Raw genomic sequence first — 27,562 nt, 5'->3', positions numbered from 1 at the left:
TATGTGATTCCAGAGTTAAAGCAATTTGTTCGTTTTTGTCAGCGCTTGACTTTTTCCTCTCGCTTTAGCTTACCCAGTCACCACGCACCTCAAGCACAGGTGGTCTCAGTTCCCCCTGTTTTGCAAGAATGAGATAACATGCACCCAACTCTCCACCTCCATCTCTGTTGGTCAGTGGTCCTCACATACCTGGCTCTGGGGACCCAGTATCACCCCTGAGCCCTTCACTGACATTGTTACTTGGAATGAGGGACCCCCACCCCCACCGAAGGACATATCCTGGGCATCCGTGTTTCCCTTCAGGCTTTTCCTTCCTCCTCTTTCCAATGGTGAATATAGTCCTTTCGATGCAGCAGCATCCTAGGATTGGGGCTTGCCAGGATCCTCATCCAGATCCTCCCCAGATAGCACCTGAGCTACCTGAACTGTGATGACTGTCCTCTCCTCTCTCCGCCCTAGTTTGCTGCCACTGGGCTCTTCTTGCCTGAAGGGCCATCCTAGCTACTGGTGGCCGTTACTCAGGGAGGCAACCACCCTCTTCATCATGTCTTCAGGCATAAATCTCCAAACAGGCCACATTGGAAGAAACAGAATTGACCCATTGGAGAAATTTATTTAAGTGATATTAGAACAACATAAAGCTGTTTCTTACATTTTAAATAAAATTCCTCCATCTCCATTTATAAGTCATTTCATTATCTTCAACTAAATATTTCAACAGTCCAAGAATGAAAATTGAGCTATTGGATCTATCCTGTCCCATTCCTCAAACTCCATCAAAACACAAAAATGAAATTTTCACCCATGTTACGTTCCTGACTTGGAAGCAACATTTTTGAACTAACTCTAATACTTAACCAGGGGTCAGTAAAGGAAACACCCGTGAATCTTTAACCACAAAGACACACTTGCAGGTTTTGTCATAATAAACACATGCCGTATGATTCTCTCAAAGTGTCTGCAATTAGCTGATAAATCTAAGGAGTGTATTAGGGCCAAAAAATGTCAGCCAAGTGCAGTGATTCAATCCAGTAAAAACACAGCTTTCCCAATCTTAACATAAAACATCTGGAAGGGATACGGTGCAGCCAATAGAGTAAAATTTATCAGTGAGGGGGATGGGCAGGATTTGTCTGGGACTGTGGCTTCTATTAATTTGAAATATCTGGTTTCAAAAGGTAGGAAGTCAGAATGGCATGGGGTGGATTTGGGGTCCTTTGGTTATTAGCAGCCCAGACTGTACAGTAATCAGTCTGTCTGAACTTCAGTAGACAGCAGAGCAGCCTAAGGGACTGGAGACTGGATGGGTGTGGGGAGGCAGAGGATCCATCCCTGATCTGGGCACTGGTAGCCATGGAGGAGGTACAGACACAGCACTGGGAACCAGATGATGGGAAATGACTAGACAGAGCGGAAAGAACTCACACAGGGTCGGGGTGATGTCAGAGGTGACAGAATAATTGACCTCCACTGGAGACTGGGCTAAGTCTACCACATGCCTCAAGCCTAACCAGTGTGAGGAACTGGCTTTTGGCCTTGATCCTGGTCCTCTACTTGTCTGACTTATGGTCCCTGGCAAATCCTTAAACTTGTCTGAACCCCAATTTTGTGAAACAGTTTAACATACTAATAATTTAGAATCTGGAATCAAATTTTTGGGTCAACTCATAAGCACTGTGACCTTGGGGAAGTTCCATAACCTCTCTGAGTCTGTTTCTTCATCTGTAATGGTAGGATAAGAACAGTACCTACTGCATGAAGTTGTTGAGTTGGGAAGATTAAATGAGATACTATAGGTAGAGTCCATAGCACAGGGCCTGGATATCCTCAACTAACGATGATTTATTCTTAGGAACCTGGGCTCTGGAGACAGAAAAAAAATAGATCTGGACTTTAAATAGATTTCTGTTCAGATCCAAGCCCCACCACTTACTGGCCAGGAGGATTTGGATAAGTTATTAAACTTCTGCATCTCAGTTTCTTTTTCTGTAAAATGAGAATAAGAAAAACACTGACCTCAAAGAGCTGTCTGATGGTAAAATGAGTAACAGACAAGAATGCAGAGAAGTTTCATTTGTAAAATCAATAGAACTTAGGTGGTAAAAGTTGGCTTAGAGAGTGAGGAAGAGAGTGAGATTAAGGAATACTGACAAGGTTTTTGTTCTGTAGACAGAACTAGACAGATGTGATTAGTCAATAGATAGTTATTTAATGACCTTGGGCCATCAGCCAACAAGTGCCTTTCATGAAAATAAGGTACCAAGAAACAGGCTCAGAGCAGCCTTAGTAGTAAAGCTCTTAGCAGGATCTCTAACACATACTCAGTTCTCAAACAATGGTAGCTGTTACTCTTACTTCTGTTACCTACTGCTATGACTGCTACTACTCTTGGGCAAAGACAGTCACTCATAACTGCGTCTATCTCATCACTCACCATTGGCCTCTTGCTAAATCCTATTTGCTGAAAATGCCTGAAAGATGGCTAATAATGTTATCCTGCTACCTTTTGGGCAGATTTCAAAAAGAAGATATATGGGTAAGCATGTTGGACGCTGTAAAGAGCTCTAGAAATGCACGTGTTGTTACTGGTAGTGATACTCTTGAACACCTCATTAGATTATTAGGGGAGTAAAAGAGGCAACCGATGTAAAATAACTCTGCCAAGTAATGAAAGCTATTCAATATATTTAAAGTGAAATCCATGGTGGATTAGTCCAGGACTTTATTTATTTACTTTGAAGACTTCTCTCATAAATTCAGGGTTTATGCAGAGATTTCTCAAGAATCCTTAAAGATTGTGAATATTTGCATAGAGTTGTTATGAATCCCTCCCTTACCATAAGCTTACCTAATTTTTTCCCCCTCATTGCTCTGCCTCCTTCCCTAATAAACTATCATTCTTTATTTACTTGGCCATTTCCTGTTGGAAGGGTTTTGTGTGTGTTCATATAAGACCAATTTCCTTTATCCATTTGTGGTATAAGGGCCTTCTGCTTCTACATATCTAGATAGCATGTTTCTTAGTGTCTTATTTATCATGAAAGGCATATTCTGCTTCTAAGATGCCTACAGCTTGAAGTAGGCTGGCCCATAGGTGGTTAACTATCTATCACCCAATTCACTCCAGTGTTCTTGCCTGGAGAATCCCAGGGACGGGGGAGCCTGGTGGGCTGCCGTCTATGGGGTCGCACAGAGTCAGACACGACTGAAGTGACTTAGCAGCAGCAGTTCTCTAAGCCAAAACTTAGCAATTTCCCTTACACTCACTCTCATTGTCACCCTCCAAATTCAGTATGGATTTTGTGACCTAAGTCTTGGTGATTTTACCAATGAAATATTTCTGTATTCATTCACATTTTAGTATAAATTACCATCTTCCAGAGGACTTATTGTGGTTTATAATGATATATTTATGATTGGTTGGTCATTGTCTATCTTCCCTCTTAGACTATAACCTCTACAAAGGCAAGGAGAATTGTTTTTATCCAGCACATAGTAGGCACTAAATAAATATTTGTTGCACAAATGGCACACTTTCTGCATGGCTTCATTAATTGGCATTTTAGCATATTATATAGCAGTCTTTCTTTTTCCCCATAAATATAATCTTTTATTACATTAATCTTTTCTGGCTTTTTAAATTGAATTTTAAATCTTTTATAGTCTCTTGAATACAAGGCTAGTTTCAGCATCTTGTAACATCTCCCTCTTCTTATTAAGCACCACCATCTTTGGAGACTGCCTTCCAGCAGGACTACTTCTGACCTTCATCCTTTTAAATGACTTATATTTTAAAACAGTAATGTTGTAGGTATATTATATCCCCATGTTTAAGGTCTAGACAGGCCTGCTTTGTAAAAGGCCTTGGTACCTTTACTTGGCAAAAATGTATATGTTTGGGAGGTGGGGTTCAGACTCCCAGGTACAATATTATAGCTGATGGCAGTATTCATGTTGGATAAACCTGGAGGATATTGCTTTTAGAAAACATCAGGGAGCTTGGGACACGGATCTGGCTCATCCTTGTCTTCAGGACTGTCAATCTTGCCCTCACGAATTTTGAAACTATTTGATCTCTAATAAAATTTTGGAAAGAAAAAAAAGATAGTCACCTTTCCTAAGTAAATTCCATTCCACATTTAAAACTCAATAGACATATCACTCTAGTACTCTTGCCTGGAAAATCCCATGGATGGAGGAGCCTGGTAGGCTGCGGTCCATGGGGTCGCTAAGAGAGCGAATTCACTTTCACTTTTCACTTTCATGCATTGGAGAAGGAAACGGCAACCCACTCCAGTGTTCTTGCCTGGAGAATCTCAGGGGCGGGGGAATCTGGTGGGCTGATGTCTATGGGATTGCACAGAGTCGGACACGACTGAAGTGACTTAACAGCAACAGACATATTTATTGTTAACTATGGACCTTATCCTAGATTCCTATCAGTTCTACAGAATCTGAACTTAAAATAAAAATTTACTAACACACACAGATCTTTCTAGGATTCATTCATGATTTTATGTATAGTCATTGTTGTGTTTAGTTGCTAAGTTGTGTCTGACTCTTTATGACCCTGTAGACCCTAGCCCTCCAGGCTCCTATGTATAGTCATGCATAATACCAAGTAAATATTCCAACGTGCAAGAAAGACATGTTTAAGAGATTACTGAATTTTAGACCATAAAGTTTATTATCCTCAAAACATGCAAGAGTTTTTGTCTGGAGAGGGGCATCCAGCTTATCTAAATATATGGTACTCTTCTCTTAGTTGCACACTCAAGGAGAGTCTGGTGTGAAGGAGCACAGGACAAACAAGGTTTTGAAACTGAGGAAATTCATCGTTTTTCTATGAAACCACTTTCCTCTCTTGTTTTCAGAAGGAAAGCTCAGATAACTGTGAACTCCAAGAAGAGGTTTATTTAGTAAGACGAGCTTGTTGATTTCATGAATACTGGCAAAGTCAGTGGCCCTCATGGGGAGCTGGACCCTGCAGTGTTTCAATGGATTTTGTCTAAATTCTGCTATTGCTTTTACAATAAGTCTTAACAGATTCCTAGATATAGGAAAAGGAGCTGGAGGGTGTGGGGTTGACCTGAGGATTAACTGAACATACCTCCCTGCAATCTCTTCAGCCTATTTAAGTAATGGGAATTTTTATTACATTTGGATTCTTTACTGAGTTAAATAGAAATAATAGCTTAGCTGAAATGCCTGACCTGAATGTCTGTAAAGTCTAATTAATGACTCCTGAGGCAAATGATTTTTTAAAAAGCTTTTCCACTCACCACAAAAACTACAATTAATTCTATTTATGCTTCCAGGCCTGCCAATGTGAATGCAACACAAAATGCCATCTTTTATAGATACAGTCCTGGAAAAGAGGGTAGGGAAAGACTAAGAGGATTTTACAAGAAACAGAGCCACAAAACTGCCCATGTGTGGTGCCACGTAGGTCACGAAGGCTCTGCAGTCCTTGGTGCCGCTTTGCAATGAATTCTTATGCTCAACCCCACACTCAATGCCACAGGGGGAATACAACAAAGGGGGCGGGCTCTGTGACTACACAATTCAGCAACTGACCAGGAGGAAACGCAAGGGCCAAGCAAGTGATGCCAACAATTAGCGCCAGTGGAGTTCAAGGCAGGGAGAGTTCAAGGTGCAGGAGAGAGCAGGCTAGGCTCCATGGAAATGAGAGGATGCGAGCAGAATTTTGAAGTTGAGACAGAACTCCATACAGGATTTAGATGGGGCAAAGGTGGAGAGGGCAGTTTCTTCCTTCACAAACAAGGCTGATTTAAGAGAAGGGCTGCTGCTGAAATGAATCTCCCCTTCTGCTAGCCCTGGAAGGAGAGCTGGTTCAGTTAAATCAGGTACTTTCCAGGACTACAGGCATGTGATGCAGATACTGTTTTGTTTTTTTTTTTTTTTTAAATGTGGAGCATTTTAAAAGTCTTTATTGAATTTGTTTCAATATTGCTTCTGTTTTTTATGTTTTGGTTTTTTTGGCCACAAAGCATGTGGGATCTTAGCTCCCTGACCAAGGATCGAACCAATGCCCCCTGCATTGGAAGGTAATGTCTTAAGCACTAGAACCCCAGGGAAACCCCAGGGATTTAGATTTTGATTGGAGAAAAACCCTTAGCAGTCCATTGTGGAGGAGAAGGCAATGGCAACCCACTCCAGTACTCTTGCCTGGAAAATCCCATGGACGGAAGAGCCTGGTGGGCTGCAGTCCATGGGGTCGCAAAGAGTTGGACATGACTGAGCGACTTCACTTTCACTTTTCACTTTCATGCATTGGAGAAGGAAATGGCAACCCACTCCAGTGTTCTTGCCTGGAGAATCCCAGGGACGGGGGAGCCTGGTGGGCTGCCACCTATGGGGTCGCACAGAGTCGGACACTACTGAAGCGACTTAGCAGCAGGAGCAGCAGCAGTCCCTTGTGGGGTCTTGGAAGAGTAGATGGGTGGGAAGCCAGGAAGATGGGCTTTGCCTTTTGTCAAAGCTCCAGTAGGGCTGGACGAGGGGCTTTCACATTCCCATAAGGGGAAGGGAGAAATTAGCACATGATATGGTTACCATAAATAAAATAAATATATATACACCATGGAATAGATCCAGTCCTCACTTTCAGTAGTTCTTACAGCTTCCTTGATAACAAGGATGTTAGTGCCAAAACTTGCAAGAAATCCTTTCAAATACAGTCGTTTGCTCAATACTTGTTTATAGTTGATCAAACATGCAGAAAGCTCTAGGCACTGACTCACCCCTCTAATTAGGAGGAAGCCCAATGCAGGCTTAAATATTTATTCTAGAGAAATGCTCCTGGATGGATATAATTTGGTGCCAGTGACTGGGTTCTTCTCAGAGACCAAGTGTGCTTGGTTCTAGACACCGCCCTTGATTGCAGGAGAAGTGGGGACAGTGGGGAGGAGGAGCTGGCACCATGGTAACCAGGTCAAGCGTTAGGATTCAAAGCTGCAGACCCACTTCAGTGTTATCCGAACCCAGCTTTCATGCAGGTTCCCATTTCACTGCCTGCAGCACTTTTGAAAAGGCAAACAAAGACCCAGGAGCCTCGCTGGACCTTTGCTTCATGTTTTCACTTGAGGGCTGGCACTGCATTCACCAGTTGTGGTCAATGGAAACTCCCGGAGAAAGCCACAATAAGAAAAGGCAAAAAAATAGTTTCTTCCTTTACAGTTTTACTGGCTTAAAGGGCTCCAATCTTCTAACCTTCTAAATTTTGTTTTATAATTTTATCAACTGAATTCTGCAAAAACAAGGAATTCTGTCCTCCGAGGTAGAGTCCTGAGCAAATGTGAAAGTGAAGATGTTTCTTTCAGCTGTGGCAAGCTGCCAGCCTCTCAAAATGATGGAATTTCATCCACTGAGCAGAAACTGAGATTTTCAGAGATGCTCTCCACCTAATAGTAAATGGCAAAGGTTCTCCTGCCCACCAATGGTGCACTCACACCAGAGCACGTGCCTGGACTCTGGTCTTGTCTTTGCTATAACTGTGAACTGTGTTAAGTCATTTCATATTCTTGGTCCTCAGGGTCCTCTTCTCCGAAATGGAGCTGCTTCCTGGCCTACCCACATCAATCGTTAAATGCTGTGGTCATCTTGTTATGGACCTTAGAGACAGAACTGAGTCTATTCTGGATCACTGCCCACTGCTATGCAATCTTGGACCAGTTAGCTAATCTCTCTGTGCTTAGGGTATCTGCTTCTATGGAAGGAGTAATAATATCTACATTTAACAGTAGGAGTGAGCATTCGATGAGATGACTATGTAAAATGATTCTCACCGTGCCTAACAGCTAAAAATTCACTAAATGATGACTTATTTTTAACCTTTCCAAGGAAATTAAGGTGGGAGAAAGCCTGAGCTCTAGAGTCATGTACTTGGGTTCCAACCTTGATCTCCCCATTAGAGCTGTGTGCCCCTGTGCAGGGTATCTGAGCCTCAGTTTCTTCATCTGTTAAATGGGAATATTTCCTTCACAGGGCTGTTATAGTTTTTAAATGGGGTAATATTTAAAAAAAAACATAAATGGGGTAACATTAAATGAGAAAAAGGAACAATATTTGGTACCAAAATAAATTACAAGCTTTTCTCTCTGCCTATTCCCTGTGTTGCACTGATGGGAGATTAAAATGGAAAACAAGTGAAAGCACTTTGAACTAACACATTACACAAAATCTGAGTGCTTCTTCCTTAAAGTAGAGAGGAATGAAGGATAGTAAAAAGATCAAAACACAGGAATCATATTGAGGAAGCAAAGAATCCCAGGACTTGCTGCATCCATACCTTAGATAATCAGTTCCCTATAATCCAGTGATTTTCCATTTCCTCAGACATTCACAGCCCAGTATTGTGGAAAAAGCAGACTCTTTGGACCCAGATGTGGGTTCAACTTCCCTCCTCCACCATTATAAGTGGGCAGACTTGGGCAGTTTATCTAACTGCCTACACCTCAGTTTCTTCACCTGTAAAATGGGGATAATAAGTCCCTCTTGTGAGAGTGGTTGTGGAAGTAGTTAACAAAGGAGCTGGTAGAAGGAAGATGCTCAATAATCATAGTAATTTTTCTTCTTTTTCACAGGTCTCATTACTATTGGTTCTGACTGTTCATTCATCATCCAAAGGGGATAAAAACCATGATCTCTAGATTCCCTGAGCATCTTGATTACAAACATGGTCGTTCCTTTGTTGGACTTTGTATTGGCCATGGTTGCCTATTGTCCTTACAGTAAAATACCATAGTTGTCAAGGCTCCATGTGATTTAGCCACTTCTTGCTTCTTCCTTCATCGTCTGTCATTTACCATCTAAGCCCCACTTTTCTTCAATTCTGTTATACACCTTCTTAGGGTTCTGCTCTGCCAAGAATGTTGTAGCCACACTTTTCCAATGAACAACTCCATTTCACTTTGAGGTGATCTCTTCAAAGGAGCCTGCGTTCTTTGCCAACCACTTTACTATTAATCTCAGTTGTATGTTACTTTCTATATACTATGCATCACAATTTAAATTATACATGTATACTTATTGAGTTGTTTTTTCATGTGTTCTTCCCACTAGATTATAAGCTCCACCAGGATAGGGTCTCTATCTGCTTGCTGCTGCTGCTGCGTTGCTTCAGTTGTGTCCAACTCTGTGCGACCCCATAGACGGCAGCCCACCAGGCTCCCCCGTCCCTGGGATTCTCCAGGCAAGAACACTGGAGTGGGTTGCCATTTCCTTCTCCAACGCATGAAAGTGAAAAGTGAAAGGGAAATCACTCAGTCGTGTCTGACTCTTCGCGACCCCATGGACTGCAGCCCACCAGGCTCCTCTGTCCATGGGATTTTCCAGGCAAGAGTACTGGAGTGGGGTGCCATTGCCTTCTCTGCTCTATCTGCTTACGTATAACCAAATGGCCAGAGTCTACCATAAAAAGTTTTCAATGAATATTAGAGGAATGAATAAATATTAGCCCATGCATCTTGACTGGGGATTTAAAAACAAGGTCACTATTAAGAGGTACAAACCGCTGTATAAAATAAATAAGCTATAAGGATATATTGTACCACACAGGAATATAGCCGGTATTTATAATAACCTTAAATGGAGTATAATCTATAAAAACATTGAATCATTATGCTGTACACCTGAAACTAATATTGCAAATCAACTCTGCCTCAATAAAAAAAGAAGGTCACAGTGGATCTAGAACTTCATGAATTATCTGAGCTTTTGAAAGCTGCTCTGCACTCCTATTCTGGATAATTAAGCCCAGTCCTATTTTATTATGAGAAAAAAACTAGCCACAAAACAACATCCATGGGAAAAAGCTGGAAAAGATTCTTCAGATGGGGAGAGGGGATACAAGAGTTTTCTTTTCAGTATCCAGAAAGAGAAATGAACCCACTTCTTAAAATTAGTTAGCCAACTTTCAGGCCATAATTATTTTTGTCTGACTTGAGAAAGATGAGCTGTGCTGTGTTTGTCCTCGTTTTTCTGTCCAAGCAAATGAATTAACAACTGCAATAAACATGGGTTTCAAGTATTGGAAGGATGGAAACCACCAGCATAACTCCCAGATAAAAACTCACAAGAATGCTATCATTCAGCTAAAAGGTTGGAGTCTCAAATTATTTTTTCCCTTTTTGGAAGACAGTTTTACTAAAGTTTCTTAAACATCTTTGGAGTGATTTCTACTGGAGGGGTAGGGAGAGCTTTACAAACATCTGAGCTCATACTGAGCTTGAATGAGTTGCTAAGGCTGAAACAGTCAAAGAAAACACAATTTATACAGATTAAAATACTTAGATTATTTGGGGAGGAACCAACTCCTGAATGATGTGGCATACCACTCATAAGAATCTTGGAACGAGTAAGAGTTGTCCCTGTTTAGAACCCAGCCATATGAAGAAAGGACTTCTACAGTAGCCTCATGACTGGGCTTCTGCCTCTGGGGCCCCTCAGTATCCTTTTTATATACAGAGACACTGCTATCAGATTCTCTTCTTAAATATCACTTGTTAGATGTTCAAATGCTTCAGTGATTACACTAAGTTGGAGTTAAAATTCCTTCCAGGCTCTCATCAATCTGCTTCCAACCCAATGTCTTAGTTTATTTCTCATTATTCCTGACTCCTTTACCCAAACTCTCCCAGACAGATTATTGTCCTCAAAATATGTTTGCTCCTTTCCATTCTTTGGGCTGAGGTCATATTATCTCTTCTCTGGAGCTATCCATCACCCATCCCTGGTCTTTTAGGAATTTAGGTCTGCTCAACTTCTCATGAAGTCTCCAGTCCAGAACAGTTCACCTCTGAGCTGCCACAGGATTCATGATCAGGCCTGAATCCTGTTTTTAATCATCTGGAGCAATCACTATTTGGGTGTTGTTTTACATGCTTATTACGTTTCTTGTTGTTTATACTGTCAAGTGTGCCACATTGACCTCAGAAGTTATTTACAGGACCCCAGGGGTCCCTCGCCTGGGGATCCATAATTGGAACTGATAATCTTCAATCCTTTCAATTATTTCCACTTTCTGATTAAGGTACTTTAAGTGGGTTTCTGTTTCTTGCAATCACATCTTAAAGAAGATGTCTGTCATATGTACATGTTTAGGACAGAAGCTCTCAACTTGGGGTGGAATTATTTTTTCACAGTTCTGGAAATGTAAGGTCATACATATCGATGTTCTGAATGTACAACATCTGGGGCACTAACTAAAAAGTGCAGATTTAAAAGATGCAGGTTCATAGGCTCCATCTCATACTGATTCTGATAGAAGCTCTTGGGGACAGACCCTGGGAATGGGTAGTGCAGACAAGATTCTCCACGTGATCATTATGCATATTCAAGAAATTCAGAGGATCAGGAGGAAGCTAACACTAAAGTTTCCTGTGTGGTAGTGAAGGGATGTGGAAGAGGAAATAATTCATATGTCTTGAGTACTGATTATGTGCTTGAAAAAAATATTAGGCATTTTCACTGGTGTTATCTCTTGTAATCCTCAAACAAGACTACAATGTATGTCTTATCATTAATCCCCTACACAAATATGGAACGAAAGAAAATACCTCATCCAAGGATCTACACATGATAGTTGTTGGGCCAGCCTTTAAATTCTGGACTGACCAGCTCCAAAGTTCATACGTCTCACTCTCCTTTCCACTCTGCTGGGGTTCTTAGCAAACCTTGGAGGGAGGGAGAGGGAGCATCAGGCACAACAGGTTGGGGGCTTCCTAGGTCAATCTGCAGGAGCTGGACAGATCCTGAACTCCTGAGGAGTAATCCCTGGATTAAAGCCACACTGACATCTTAAAAGGACAGTGATCCTCTGAGCTCTGAATCTGCACCTTGGACCCCAAGTCTAAAGCCTGGTGAACTCCAACTGCAGACACTGCTGGCTGTCCGCCTGGTTCCCAGACCTAAAGGTGGAGGCTTTAGCAACTCTGGACTTCATTACGGGTACAGCACACACACAGGCCTTTTGGCTGAAGCTTCAAAGATCAGCATTCTCCAGGATTCCACTGGACCAAGGGTCTAGGTAGGGGATGGATGGTAGAAAAGAAATCCAGGAAGCCAGGTCATGTTCATTGATAGGAAAGGGATGATTAAAAACAAAACAAAACAAAACCAGGTTGTGATGGAAAAGAGGGCTGGTGACTGTGCAAACCCTGGGGAACACGGAAACCCTCATATTTTACAGTAAGGTTGAACTATTACTCAGTTATAAAAAAGAAAGAAACAATTCTATTTGCAGCAACATGGGTGGACCTAGAGATTATCATGCTAAGTGAAGTCAGTCAGACAAAAGACAAACATATGATATTACTTAAATGTGAAATCTAAAGAAATGATACAAATGAACTTATTTACAAAAGAAAAACAGACCCACAGACATAGAAAACAAATTTACGGTTACCAAAAGGGAAAGTAGCAGGAGGGATAAATTAGGAGCTTGGGATTAACATATATATACTACTATGTATACAACAGATAACCAACAAGGACCTACTGTACAGCATAGGGGACAATACTTAATATCTTGTAATAATATAAGAGAAAAGAATCTGAGAATCTGAAAAAGAATATGTGTGTGTGTGTAACTGAATCACTTTGCTGTATATATACCTGAAACTAACACAACATTGTAAATCAACTATATATATTAAACAAACAAATGAGCCATGAAAAAACAGAGAAACAAGAACCTATGTTGTGACTCCAGGTAAGTTCCATTCATTAAATAAATAAAAGTTTAATATTAAAAAAAGAAGCCTTTTAAAATCACCAGGGAAGATCTTAAAACTCCTGTTCAGATAATCATCAACGGGCAGCCAAGGTAGAACACCACTGGTGGAAAGTACCTCTGATGAGCAAGTGATAGGGGTTGAGCCTGCAACGGTCTGAAGGGAGGCTGCAGTCAGTTATGACTGGGAAAGCTGAGGTCACTCAAGAGCACAGCAATGGGCCACAGTGCTTCCAGTAGGAGAACTGCCTGAAGTCTGGCTCACTGCCAGAGCAGGACTCCCTTCCATTTTTAGTTTTCCACTGTAGGGTGAAGAATTGGCACAGAAGAATAGAAACACGTGTGAAAGGCAGGAGGGAGAAGTGGAACACAGCAAATACGAAGATATACAAAGGCGTGTGTCTCAAGAATAAGACCACCAGCCTCAGCGAGAGGCAGTGGGGCCACTGGGCAGCAGATCAGGGGGCCGGAAGGGCCGGAGTATTCAGTCCCAGAGGAAGTTGCTCTACTCACTGAGTGGATGATGCCTTGCAGGGCCTGAAAGCCGTCATTCACCGGAAACACGTGATCCTTACTGTCCGCAATCCGGGCCAGCTGAGAACACAGCAAACACAAACACATACGGAGACGTGTAAGGTTCGGACACGGAGAACCGGGAAAAGCCACTGGGTCCAGGGGGCTCCATCGCATGTAGAACCCGCAGGAACTGAAGGGCTTGCCTGGGCGCAGGGGCCTCACTGCAAGGCCCTCAGTCATAATGAGCTTACCAGCCGCCTTTCTGGAGCGGGTCCGGAGAGTCGGCTCCAGCTTTTACGTTTGTTTTAATGCTTGTCTCCTTGGGAGCAGGGGTAAGATTGCGCAGCGAGATGAACATTTGGCCTGGGTTGATGTATTTATGGATTTGGGGGCAGGCCATTGGCTCATTTCTCTCCCATTCAACCACATTTCTATTGGCAACGATATTTGAATCAAACAGACTCAGGTTTCCTTTCAGAGCAACTTTAAAAATAAATTCAAGCTTTGGTGTTGGGTGAGGTCAATGAATGGGGACCCTTATCTTAGACCCAAGATGCTCATTGAGGGAAGAACCCTTAAGACTGGTTTGGCTGCTCCTGCTTGATGGAGCAGAGGACTGAAGAAAGGAGAAACTGATCTGTGAGCTTTTCTCCTCCCAAATTTCTGTCTAGTGCTGAGACTGCCACAGTTAGAGTCAATGCCAGGATTTTTACTGATTGCAAAAGGAACACACAATCATTGGGAAATTTCAAAAAACCCAGGAGTATTAAAAAGAAAAAAAGTTCATATAATTCATCTGTTAAAAAAGGTTCATATAATTCATCTATCTATCTACCCATTTGTCCATTCATCCTTCATCTATTATTGTTAATTTGATATATATAGTTATTCATACTTTTTCTATACAAATATATTTTATTTTAAAAAGTGGATTCGTACTATTCCCAAAACAGTTTTTGTTACCTTATTTTATTCATTTAGCAACATATCACGAGTATTGTCCATGTTACCAAAACAAAAATAAATTATGAAGAACTAGGTTGCTAACACATTTTCACAATTTGCTTATATATACCTGGACATACTTTTCTGCCCACTGGCCAATTATTTCCATTTATGGGAGGGGTATTGAAAATGCATTGTGTTTTTAATGAGATAAAAGGGATGTTTGCCATTTAAATAAGAAAATCAGATTTGTCAAAATAAATTTTAAAAAACCAATCTGTTTCCAAGTTAATTTCGATCTGTTTTGACTTCTTGGCAATTTAACATCTACTAAAAGACTTTTCACTGAACTGAACTGAAAAGTCAACTAGAAAGGATGCTCTGTGTTGAAGACCCTCAAGTGTATTTGCAAATGGGTTCACATCCCTCACACATCCAATGACTCCCTTCCTGTTTAGCATTCCTGAAAAAATCATCTATCTAAAGGGTATTTATACTGCTGATGTACCCTCCTCACCAAATGCATATGTTTTCTATCATTCACAAGCTTAATATGCTCCCAAGCATGAAGAAATCTAATGTTCATACCTGTGTTTCATTGAAATCCTTCACGCCTACACAGTAAACAATTGCACCGAGATCTCGGGATCTGTTCGCCTGGGCCAATGAAAAATGACATTAGAGTGAGAAGCAAAGGCAAATGCGGTCCTTTTGGATCAGCCAGACTAATTGCAATAACCAGGTATTTGTTGAGCATCTACTGTGTGCCACGTACCATAAGGGAGAGGGCAGTCCCTGTCCCTGAAGAGTCAATATTCCAGTGAACATCATATTCTAATTCAATATGGTAGATGCAAAGGGCGTGATTAGTCTAATGGGAGGTGTTGAGAAAGATCCACAGAAGTAGAGTCTTGATGAGAAACTTTGAATGACGAAGGGAGGAAAAGGAAATTGTAGGCTAAGTCATATTAAATATTCCGGGGAAATAATTATCTTTTCTGTTCCTCTGATGGATTTTTATTGACATAGGTTCTTCTTTTGTAATGGCATCATGCTCTGGCAGCAAGGTTGTAATCTTTGGAACCTGATATACCTGTGTTTGATGCTTGACTTAGCTCTGTGAAGTGTTTGGGGGATTAAATAAGATAACATATGCAGAGCTCCTCACATGAGGCCTAGAACAATACAGATGGGCATCAATGTCAGCACCTTTGTGAATAAGGGTTTTTTATTCCCAAAGACACAGGGTCAATGGTGTGGTCCATATTTGAGTGGGTGAACCTATGACCTTCTCTACAATTAAGTATTGAGAGGGCAACACAATGAATAATATACAGATTTTGGCTTGGTTTTAATATTTGATTTATTAAAGACTCTTCCAGGTTTTCTAGGTTGTTTGTTTCAGAATAGAAAACAAAATTTGTAATTCCTTGGTATACGTCAATACAGTAGGAAATTAATAAATAATTGATAGGAAACATATAATAGGTGCCCAATATATGCATATTGATTTCAATGATATCCTTTTATCCCCCTTTCTTAGTACTCCAACCCACTTATGATTAACCCTGAATTTTAGAAGGGACAGAAACATACATCTTTTTACCTTCAAGTTAGAAATTATTTCTTGCTGCTTTCAGGATAAAATTAACTTTTAGATACAGTCTAGCCCCAGCCTTATCTGCAACAACTTCTATATGACATTTCTCCTCTAGCAGGGCTTTAAATAGAATTATCAAAAATGGAAAGGTTCATTTTCTTTCTGTATCTTGAAATGTATCTTTCTGTTTCAGACACCCTCTTCCTATTGGCAGTGGCACTCCAAATATTTTTCTAAGTTTGCATGTGCCATACCTAAAATTCTTTTCTACCAATCCCTATTTTAAGCCTGTCACTTATCATTTATTTTATATTCACTTATTCCCTTATTAGGGTTTTTACTTTGATTGCTACTTTGCATCTAGATAAACCATTTTGCATTCCTATTATATAGTTAGTTTCAACTTTTTCTAAAGTTAGGAATTTCTATATAGGAATGTATTTTCATATAGGAATATATTGTTTCCCAGATGCTCAGGAAGTGTCTGTCATAATTTACTCATGTGTCTCCCCATTGAGAATTTTGTACAAGTTAAGGATGGGGGACAGTAATGTGTTTACCCACTTAATATCCTCATGCCCTTTGCCAACAGAGCCTTCAAAAAGTTGAACATTATTACATGGTCAAGTCCTTGAGGGCAGCAACTGTGTCTTACGAATCAATGTTTCTCTAGTCCAGCAAAGTGCCCATACAGGTCAAACTCTAAGTAAATAGTGAGTGAATGAATGAATGAATATATACTTCTGGCTTGTGGAGAAAGCTGAATTTAAATTAAATAGTAGTCAAGAGCTTCAAGTAAGGGTAATGCTCTTATTGATTTCTCCTCAAGAGGCTGGCATCGCCCTTCCTCCCCGCCTGTGTTTCTTCTTATCGTGTTTCTTTTGAGGTTGTCCTGAATGAGCCTTTGTTACTAATGAGGCTTCAATACATTTCTATGGTGAACTGGTTTCTTTGGGTTACTTATACATATAGCTCGAATGTGAAATTTGAAAGGAAAGAATTTCCTAAATATAAACATCACTTTCAAGTCCTAGACAAACCTCTTTTTCTGAATCTCTTTATACAAACTGAAAGCTTCATTTAGAAAGAATTCCTTTAATTGCTTTGGGGAGTACTTTTCAAGAGCATAAAGAAAAGGAAAAAAGGAATATTGAAGGAGAACTTGCAATTTACTTTGTCACCAGTTAATGTTCAGCTTTGATTCTTAGTAAGAATTTCAGTGATGAATACATTTTGACAAAATTGGCCCTTACATATTTCAGGTAATTCTTTCCCCTCCTGTTTTTAGTAGAAATGAAAGAAAAATAGTACCAATGGATTTGTTAAAAAATGATATAGTATTTCAAAACTGCTTTCAATAAAGAAAGGCATGACAGATAAATTTTATCCCCCAAAGTAATATGCAAATATTTTGTAAAAGGGAAAAATACCCACCATGTGTGAGACATGTGGATTCACTTTAAAAATAAACTGTTATTATTTTTCACATATGGGACTCTATTTTATCCGGGGATTTTACAAAGAAAATCTATCATTTTTGCCCAAGTAGAGAGACTGCAGCCCATTTCAGAAGGAAGAAGCCCTGTTTGTATGTCAGACACAGGCCAGGCTGTCTCTTACCTCCCTCTCTGAATAGAAGAAGAGGTCCTCATGGAGTTCTCCATCAGTCAGAGCAATGATGACGCTGGCTGTCCTGTATCCTGGTCAAACAACACAGACCCACTCAGTTCATCCTGCCACACCAAGAAAACCCCCTCAGCCCTGGGAGTCTAGCTCTTCAAAGCTGCACCATCTGAGGTTCAGTATTGTGAAAATCAGCACCTTTTCTTTTGAGACTGGAAGTTGCTCCAGCATAAAGAAGAATATGGAACAAACTCTAAGGGGGAACATGTTTTGTTTCTGGGTTGCCAAGTCTTGTCTTTAAAAAAGACCAAACCTTGTAAATTGGTCACTGGACTGATAGCTGGGGGGCTGAGGGTAGCTACAGGGAATCACACATGACTATTTCCTAGGAGCAGTCTACCTGACTCTTGCCAAGGCCTGAGGGCAAACTTGAACACCTGGGCCATCCAGGTGTCCTTCTCACATGCTGTCCTTGACTGCATGCTACATACCTTGAGGAGTTTGGCAAAGAGGAACAGTCATGATTTACAAGTTGACTGCAGAAGGAAATGGCAACCCACTCCAGTGTTCTTGCCTGGAGAATCCCAGGGATGGGGGGAGCCTGGTGGGCTGCCGTCTATGGGGTCGCACAGAGTCGGACACGACTGACGCGACTTAGCAGCAGCAGAAGTATTACAGCAGTTGTCAAAACTTACTAGAATTCTGTCAATGATTTAGAAACTTCTAGTAACATTGTTTGTCAGTTGTTCAGTTGTATCCAACTCTTTGCAACCCTATAGACTGTAGCCCACCAGGCTCCTCTGTCCATGGAATTCTCCAGGCAAGAACACTGGAGTGGGTGGCCATTCCCTTCTCCAGGGGATCTTCCCAACCCAGGGATCCACCCCGGGTGTCTCACACTGGAGGCACATCTGAGCACATCTGAGCTCACATCTGAGCCACCATTGCTGATGATGTCTTTGTATTAACAACTGTTGCTATAGATACTGGGTCTGTCTTACTTGTTGCAGTTTAGAGTAAAATAGGAAGTGGACACCTCTACAGGTCTGGGAGAAAAGTCCCTACTGTAGTGCTGACTCTCTTTTTGGAGATTTGCCTCAGATAGAGAAATGTTACCCATGAAAGATAAGGTAGTAATAGTATATTAACAAAAATAATAATAAATATTATTTCCATGTGCTAAACACACTAGCAAGTGCATTTCATGCCCTTCCCCCATTTAAATGAAGGAACGATGAAGCCAAACTGGTATCTTAATCTAAAATCATATCCAGTCACAATGATGAAGAGGCTTGGAGCTCAGAGAAGGACAAGAGAATTAAATTTGACATAAAAATCCAAGACTTTACTAACTCATCCAAGTATTTATTAACTTGATGAATTCAGCATGCAAAACTGGTCATGAGCATTACAAACTGTAGCCCATAATGAGATCTTAATTATTTTATATAACTTTTTGGGGAATCATCAGAGCAGTAGAATTTGACCTGGTACATGCCATCTTTCTATGTGTCCCTTCTCTGTGATGAAGAGTGTGTTCAAGGATCTGAAGCAATATCATATGTGTCTTTTGAAACAGGAAATTACTGAGGTAATTTTTCAGAAGGAAACACAGAAAAAAAGTTAATCATAATGGTAATTCAGAATATAGTCTTACCTTGACTGTTTTCATAATAAATCTGCTCACTGGCCTGAAAAACACATGAAAAAGTCATTAGACATATCTACTCTTTGCTACAACAAATGCCATTATGGGCAGTGGTCTCTGATGTTGGATCAGTTCTTTATGTAATTCACCCAGGTTTCACTCAAATACCAATGGATGACATTCATCTAAGGTTACCTTGGATCAATATCTTACTTCTCATAGACTGGGACTTGTTTTTCTTAAGACTGAAATGATGAAATTCTGTCTCAACCTCTGAAGAAATATATAGAAAGGCTACCCTGGGAATAGAGAGGACTTGTGTGTGGCATGATTCATGAGCATCAGCCAAGCATTAGCTGAGATTCTTCATCCAGTGTCAGGGAAGGAGGAAGGAATTTCATTTATTCAGCTCTTTTGGATGGAATTATTGGGTACACACTTCTGGGAAATTTTTTTACTCTTGCCATTGAGTGTGGCTTAGTTCCGTTAAAACATGTGTCTCATCTCATCAGTCATCCCTGTTTCTACATCACAATCTACATTTGGAGTTTAAAACTCTTTTTGAAGTTACCCTTTCAAATCCTTCATGCATGTAAGTGTCTCCTCCTGGCAGAACCTTCTGGAGTTCTTCTAGCCCTTGACGAATCTGTTCCCTGAAATCCAAAGACACCCTGTTAGTCTTGTTTTTATTTTGCTGTTGATAGTCACATGCATTAGTCTTTATCTCCATGGATAGTCTATATTACCCCATTCGTCCCCTAAAAGCCTATCGGCAGGAAAGTCTTTGCGGTAAATCATCAGTTTAGGGCAAGCCATAGTGTAGAGTAAATGAGATTCCAGGGACTGAGGGAAAGGACACTTCTTCAGGAATCTGTGGGTGAAAATTTTCCATTCCCTGGAACAGGACAAAGTTTTCACTCTACATTGGAAACAAGTCTTGAGATGCAACTGGTCTTGAAGTAAACATACCACCCTAGGCAACTTTATATCTAGATGCAAAGGGCTCATGTAGTCCAGAGAGGGGCGGGTACTAACAACCCAGGGCAAGGTCACCACAAGGACCACAGGCAGGAGGGACAGGCGTCTGGAGCAAAACGCCACCAGCACCATTGCGCCAGAGAAAACCAAGTAGTCAGCTTTGAAAATAAAGACCCTGGCAAGCTGGGCTTTCCAGGACACCAACAGTGTTTTCTGTGGGCTGGAGTCCGTGTTTTCTTACTTTGATTGCTCAAGGTGGTAGTGGTGCAGGAAGAGGAAGTGGTTATGGTCTTGGGAAAGGGTCTGACAGCAGCGGAAAACATGAAGCTTAGGGGACCAATTAGAATCTTTGTGGACCATTCCCTTAGGGATGTTAGATGTCCACATTCACATTCCCATCAATTACAAAGCTAAATGGCAACCCACTCCAGTGTTCTTGCCTGGAGAATCCCTGGGACAGGGGAGCCTGGTGGGCTGCCGTCTATGGGGTCGCACAGAGTCGGACACGACTGAAGTGACTTAGCATAGCATACTATGCTGAAAAGGGCAAGAAAGTGTAGTTTTTGACAAAAGAAAAAAAAAAAGAACTTCATTCACAAATAGTAAGCCCATAAAGGGTTTGAAATTATTCTTCCTCCCACTGGAGTTTCTTTAGGGGCAGAGGGTGGAGATGCACAATTTAAATTGGGTGGGGAAAGTTCTTTTCAGCAGGGAAGGAAACTAATGTTCACTGAGCATCCACTAGATACAGGCCCTACACAGATTTCTGATTTCATCCTCATAATAACCACTCCAGGTGGGTATCATTGCCCTCAGGTAAGAAAACGAGTTCAGAGAGGTTAGTTAAGTAAGAGAACAGAGGCTTGACATCCAATCTGCCTGATTAGAAGAAAAAAAATTTTTTGCCTGGATTTCTACTTTGCCAAGCAGCATAGAACAGTGAGAAGTTTTCAGTAAAACTTGAATTAATGAAGAGCAATGCAAATTTTAATACCATCTGTGTACTAATACTGTGTCAAACAGTTTGAAAAATACATACAATTAATTCACTTATGCCTTATGATAGCTCTCTGAGGTAGATACTAGGGTTATCTTCATTTCACAGATAAGGAAACTGAGTCACTAGATTGCTGAAAGTATTAAATAGTCACTTGACTTCCCCAGTTCAAATTAGCTCCCTCAATCAGACTTCACATGGCACCCGACAATTCTGGATTTATAGCACTTACGACATTTTATAACTAAGAACATTTGACATTTTATAACTAATTTATAAACTAATAACGAATTCTATAACTAATAACATCTGTTTGTTTCAGCTCTAGACTTTAAGGAAGTTGTCCAAAGCTCCTTCACTACCAAGTGGCAGAGGTGGGATTTCAACCTAGAGGCCCTGCTCTCGGTCACGATGATAAACTATTCCTCTCTTGAATAAATGAATGAACAAATGAATGGATAAGATTTATTACTTGTATATACTGGTAATTGCTTAAAGAGGAAGCCCAACGCGGAATTAATATTTTTGTTAAACTGATGTAATGGGGTGCTCATAGGTGAGACTGGATCGTCAGGTTGGAAGTTTTAAAAGACGAATTGAATAGGGTTTAAACTGAGGTTGCTGATGCTTCTAAGGTGGAATATTTAAGGTCAAGCAACTTAGACTTTGGGAGACGTACAGATTATTGTCTGCTTCTCTTATCAGTGCCTAGATATCAGCTCACGTGCCAAGCTGCCCAAATCATCTAACTGGAAGCCTTCTTTGACCCCCTCTACCTTGACTCCCCTCTCTCCTAATCCCCTATGTAATCTAACATTAGATTCCATTGGTTGTATTCTAAAGACATCTTGAGACTGACACTTCTATTTCTTTTGCCAACCTCATGGCCTGGGCCACCATCATTTCTTACTTAGACTATTGGGAAAGTCATTAGCTATCAGACTGCCTCTTCAACCCTCTTCTGTTCAATCTCCACATGTTCTTAAACTATGTGTCAAAACATGCCATTCACTCTGCTGCTCAAAACCCTTCATAGCAATTGATTACACTTGGCATAAGATCTCAAATCCTTACCACAACCTTCAAGGGCCTACATGGGATGGTTCTCTGCTTCCCTGACAGTCTCAACTTGCACCAGTCTGCCCCTACTCCCTTCATTTGAGTGCCACTGGTCATCCCTAGCTCCTTTCTCCAACAGATCCTTCACATCTGCAGTCATTGCTGCCTAGGGATGGGAGATATTCTTTGCCCAGCTCTCCACTGGGCTAATTCTCTCCCAGCCTTCAATCCCAAGCTAAATATCAATTGCTCAAAGTAGCTTCATTGGACAATTAGCTCCCTCAATCAGACTTTACAGGGTATCCCACAATTTTTGCTTTATAGCACTTAGGACATTTTATAACTAGTAACATTTGATTATGTCATCATCTGTTCAGTTTAGTTCATTTGTTTCAGTTTTAGACTTAAACTCCATGAGCATTGGGCCATGTCTGTTTTGGTCTCCACTAATCTTCTGTGTTTATGACATACCTGGAACATTACAGACATTCAAAAAATATTTGCTAAAGAGGTAGGGGAGGGAATAGGCTTCATTGCTACATGTGGACAGTGGCCAGGCAGAAGCTCACCTGGTAGTAATTGACTGTAGGGCAGGCTTGGGTCCATGTAACTATAAACCATTCTCTACGCTGTACCTCTTTACAGAACCCCCACATTTTAATAAATTCCATTAAAAGCCATAGTTTAATTTCAACTCTGCTGTTCGGCGATGAGAAAGAGCATATATCTGTGCATTAGAAGGAGGGTTAAAGATGTGAGCAGAGTCCCCCATGAGGCCACCATGGCAGGGGGAGGGTGGCATTAGCATTCACCTGGCAGAGGGCAGCTTTGCCCTGCAGGTCAGCCTTTTCATGAGGGTAACAGCAAAGGTCCATCTAGTCAAAGCTATGGTGTTTCCAGTAGTCATGTATGGATGTGAAAGTTGGACCATAAAGAAGACTGAGAGCCAAAGAACTGATGCTTTTGAACTGTGGTGTTGAAGAAGACTCTTGAGAGTCCCTTGGACTGCAAGGAGATTAAACCAGTCAATCCTAAAGGAAATCAATCCTGAATATTCATTGGAAGGACTGATGCTAAAGCTGAAGGTCCAATACTTTGGCCACCTGATGCGAAGAGGTGACTCATTTGAAAAGACCCTGATGCTGGGAAAGATTGAAGGCAGGAGGAGAAGGGGACGACAGAGGATGAGATGGTTGGAAGGCATCACCGACTAGACGGACATGAGTTTGAGTAAGCTCCGGGAGTTGGTGAAGGACAGGGAAGCCTGGTGTGCTGCAGTGCACGGGGTTGCAAAGAGTCGGACACAACTGAGCAACTGAACAACAGCAACAAGAGCCAACAAGGTGGCAGGATGGTGAAGCTGGGATAGGAGAGTGTGGCTGAGACAGAAAACTGGGGTTTGTTCCTAAGTCACAGAGGTCATACGCTGAAACTCTCCGGTATAGCTGAGGTACATTATGGAGTCGGAGGATAATTTCTAATTAGGTGGACGCAGATAGGGCATTGAAAGGAAATGTGAACCAAAAAAGTAAATGTGGTCTTGTCTTTGGTCATTGACTAGTGAGGTTTAGGACATTTTGGTAACACTAAAATTGGTGTATTGTGTTAAAATTGGAACTTTAAAAAGAGGAAAGAAAAACGGGATACTGGGGGTGTGGAAAAGATTCCCTGGCTGCTTTGTATTTTTCTCTGCCAAAAAATGTCTGGGAACGGGGGTGTTTTCTCTAAGCCTATTTCCTTTCCTTACAAGTGTTTTCCTGAGCTTTCTATTTTTTTGGTACCAGAACAAGCACAGGCTGTTTTGGGAGCTCTCCTTATCCTTGATGTCTCTGGCAAGATATGATGAGCTCACTGGTCCCAAGCAGTGGTCAAACTTCCTTTATACCACCCTTAGTTGGTGAAAGATCAGATGACTTATGGCCCCATCTCCCTACTCCATGCCCTTTCTCTAAGCTCCCACAACATCCAAGCAAACAAAACAGATGGTTTCATGGAAATTGTGGGTCTGTTTTAATTCTGGGACAACAGAACTATTAATAAAGACCTATTTTTTTATGCTGTCTTAGAAATGAAAGAAAGCTGGAAGAAAGGTCTTTTAAAGGGGTTGATAAGAACCTCTCCTTTTTCTGAGAACTTGGGTATTACCAAATGAAATGTTATCTTCCTGGGAAATGAGAGAGTCTGGGAATCCTACGAAAACAGGCTGCTATTAAAGAGTCTCCTCTTTTCCTTGGTGGTTTCACATGTCTGCCAGTGTTCCTACTTAGAAGTCAAGGGTTTTCAGGCCACATGTCTTGTGTTCCTTTTGCAACTCCTGCAATACTTAATGATGGACATAGTTGAGTGATTTGTTGCTGAATGAATGACTCCACTTTGGACAGTCCATCCATCCACTCATTCATTTTCACAACTACTTACTGAGCACTCACTTTGCACCCGTACTATGCTGGTTTGTAGGGGGAGGGGGTGGGGAGAATCAGTTACAGTGTCTGTTGGGCTTTCTCTTACCCTGGAATTTTTCTACATTTCTTGAAGATTACTTTCTGGGATTCCAGTTGTACTGTGACATTTTAATATTTGCTGATGGAACCATTAAAGGAGGAATGTACATAAGTACATCAAGAAGCACTTCAACAACTTTTTACCCCAAGTATCCCAGTGGTTCTTCTACTGCAAAATCCACCTTGGGGTTGGGCAATGTCTACCACATTTCCAGTCTATAAAAAATAAACTCCACCACCACCTCTCTGACACCCAGCGTCAGCTCTGAATTGGCCAATTTTTGCCTCCTAGTGAATGAGCTTCCGTGGAACTGATTTTCCTCAAATGTCCTGCAGTTTTTGGCTTTGGAACCTCAAGGATACAGTAAACATACATCACAATTAACAACTAACACTACACTCACGACCTTTCCAGATGTCTCAGGGCTCCAGTGTCGGCTACCCAAAACATGGAGCGAACCGAACAGAATAGCAAAGAAAGACATTTTGCTGCTACTTGGGAAGTCCCTAACCAACTCTAATCACTTGTTTATAATGTATAAAGATCACATCCTCTTTACGATTTTTATCTCAGAGTAGGCCAGTATGATTAATGACATCAGGATGCATGTTGAACTAAAGATCCATTGTTATATTTTTTAAAGTTAGGTATAATTTATAGATAGTAACATGCATAGATATTCATTAATATCCATTATAATTGTTGAATTTATTTCTATTACTTTTCTCTTAATATTCCTTCATTCTCTTTTAATATCTGTAGGATCTCTAGTGATATCCTCCCTTTCATTTCATTTCAGCAGTTGCTATATGGATTATGATGTTTATCCTTATTTTATAATAAGTTAATATCACGCTACTTCTCATATAATGGAAAAAGCTTTTAGTATTATACTTCCATGTAATTCTCTGTCATCCTTTGAGTTATTGTTGTCATATATTCTACTTCTGTATGTAATACACTCCAAAATATAGTGTTAATTGTTTCTGACTTAAATAATCATCTTTTTATGAAATTAAGAAAATAGTTGGCCTTCCCTGGTGGCTCAGTGGTGAAGAATCCACCTGCTCATGCAGGAGACAGTAGTTCGATCCCTGGTCCAGGATGATCCCACATGCTGGGGAGCAATTAAGCCTGTACACACGACAACTAGAGAAGTAGCCCCTGCTCACCACAACCAGAGAAAAACTCGCACAGCAACAAAGACCCAGCACAGTCAAAAACAAAAAATAAAATTATAAATGAAAAAGAAAATAGTTATCATTTCTGGTTGTTGTTTTTATGTGTTGTTATGGATAGTTTACACCTGGTATCATTTTTTTCTCTGAAAAATTTCTTTTAACATTTATTTATTTATTTTGTAACACAGATATGCTGGTAATGATTCTCTCAGCTTATTTTTTCTTTCTAGAAACGTCTTGACTTTGCCTTTAATTTTAAGGATATTTTCAATGGATACAGAATTCTGGATGGACTTTTTTTCCTTTTACCTCTTTAAAGTTATTGATCCTTTGTCTTTTGGATTGCACAAGATTTTTGCCAGGGAAAAGTACAAGATTTTCATTGATATTTCTCTGTAATATGTCTTTTCCCTCCCCCTTTGACAGCTTTTAAGATTCTCTCTTTATTCTGGTTTTCAAGAATTCAGCTGTGATGTGCTTAGGTGATTTTTTTTTATTTATTTATCCTGTTTGGGGTTCTTTCAGCTTCTTGAATCTGTGTGCGAAATATCATGTTTAGTATTCTAATTATACATGTATTAGATCACTTGACATAACCCCACAAATAATAAGATCTGGTTCATCACCCTCCATGTTTTCCCTTCTCTCTTTCAATTTAGATAATTTCTATTAATGTGTTTTTAATTCATTAATCCATTTTCTGCAGATATTGTATTTTTTAGTCGGCAGTTTTCACTTGGTGTTTGGAGATTCTTTCTTATTTTTCAGATACCCCATGTCTTCCTCCATTATATGCACCTTTTCCTGTAGATTCTTTATATGTTTATAGTAGTTGTTTTAAATTCCTGTCTATTAATTCCAATAATTGAGTCGTTTGTGGTTTGCTACCATTCTTGTTTTTTTCCTTGATCATCGGTTACACTTTCCTACTTTCCATGTCTCACAATTTTTAAATTTGTATTTCACACATGGTATATTTTTTAAAAGCAGTGGAAACTTAGGTATAATATTGATTTGTTTTTTGTTTTTTGACTAACTGGAGACTGTAAGCCTTTTATCTTTGTGAGCTGGGGTCGGGGTGGTGCTGAATGTTTAGATTCTCTCTTGAGTTAGGTTGATCTTCGTTTGGGATACAGCTTTAATTAGACTGTATTCCCTGTTATTAACCCAGTTCCCAGCCCTGTCTTTGTGATCTTTTCTGTATTTGAGACGGGAGTTAGGCGCAGTTTCAGATAATTTTGCTTGACTTAGGACTCCGGAATCCAAGCAAGCACCACAAATATCCATGGGATGAAGTGATTTCTCTCTCATTTTCAACAACTCTTTTACTGCTACTTTCTTGGGAAACTGCAGAGGTTTGGATGAGAGGGAAGAATTATTAGGCTGAGAAATTTTTCTTTATCGGGGCTCTTTAAGATAATCCATCTCTCTGGTGAACATTGTTGTCTAAGGTTCAGCTGACTTTCCCTCATGCCTTAGAGGTCTGTCCATGGCTCACCTACATTTCTAATTTCCCAAACCCAGATCAGGTGGCTACCTTCAAGTACAGAAGCTTCTGCAGATGTCTGCTCAGTTCTACTGGGCTTGTTTCTCTCTCATCTCATCAGTGCTTCCTGTGTGTCTGCTAGCCCCAGTGGAACATATGAATTTTATTTTGTCTGGGCTTTTCTGGTTGACCATGGAAATGAAGGTTTTTCACATCCCTCTACATCCTAACTAGAAGCAGACATACTATAAAGGCTTTTTCTAAATATTTGCA

General features: G+C 40.6%; 1 protein-coding gene across 1 annotated transcript in view; it reads right to left on the bottom strand.

The window, feature by feature from the left end:
- The window catches only part of ANTXR1 (ANTXR cell adhesion molecule 1), a 260,214-nt gene that overhangs the window by 183,103 nt on the left and 49,549 nt on the right, over window positions 1-27,562 (bottom strand). The window contains exons 4-8 of the mRNA XM_055540531.1: window positions 19,658-19,739; window positions 19,096-19,129; window positions 17,436-17,515; window positions 14,804-14,872; window positions 13,268-13,348 (exon numbers count right to left, since the gene is read on the bottom strand). Of these exons, the coding sequence (XP_055396506.1) occupies window positions 13,268-13,348; window positions 14,804-14,872; window positions 17,436-17,515; window positions 19,096-19,129; window positions 19,658-19,739 (346 nt within the window). The remainder of the gene's footprint in view (window positions 1-13,267; window positions 13,349-14,803; window positions 14,873-17,435; window positions 17,516-19,095; window positions 19,130-19,657; window positions 19,740-27,562) is intronic.

This window comes from Bubalus kerabau, chromosome 11, assembly GCF_029407905.1.
Source record: "Bubalus kerabau isolate K-KA32 ecotype Philippines breed swamp buffalo chromosome 11, PCC_UOA_SB_1v2, whole genome shotgun sequence".
Classification (NCBI taxonomy): Eukaryota; Metazoa; Chordata; class Mammalia; order Artiodactyla; family Bovidae; genus Bubalus; species Bubalus kerabau.
Note: the sequence above shows the minus strand (reverse complement) of the source record. Positions and strands in the feature narration are given on the sequence as shown.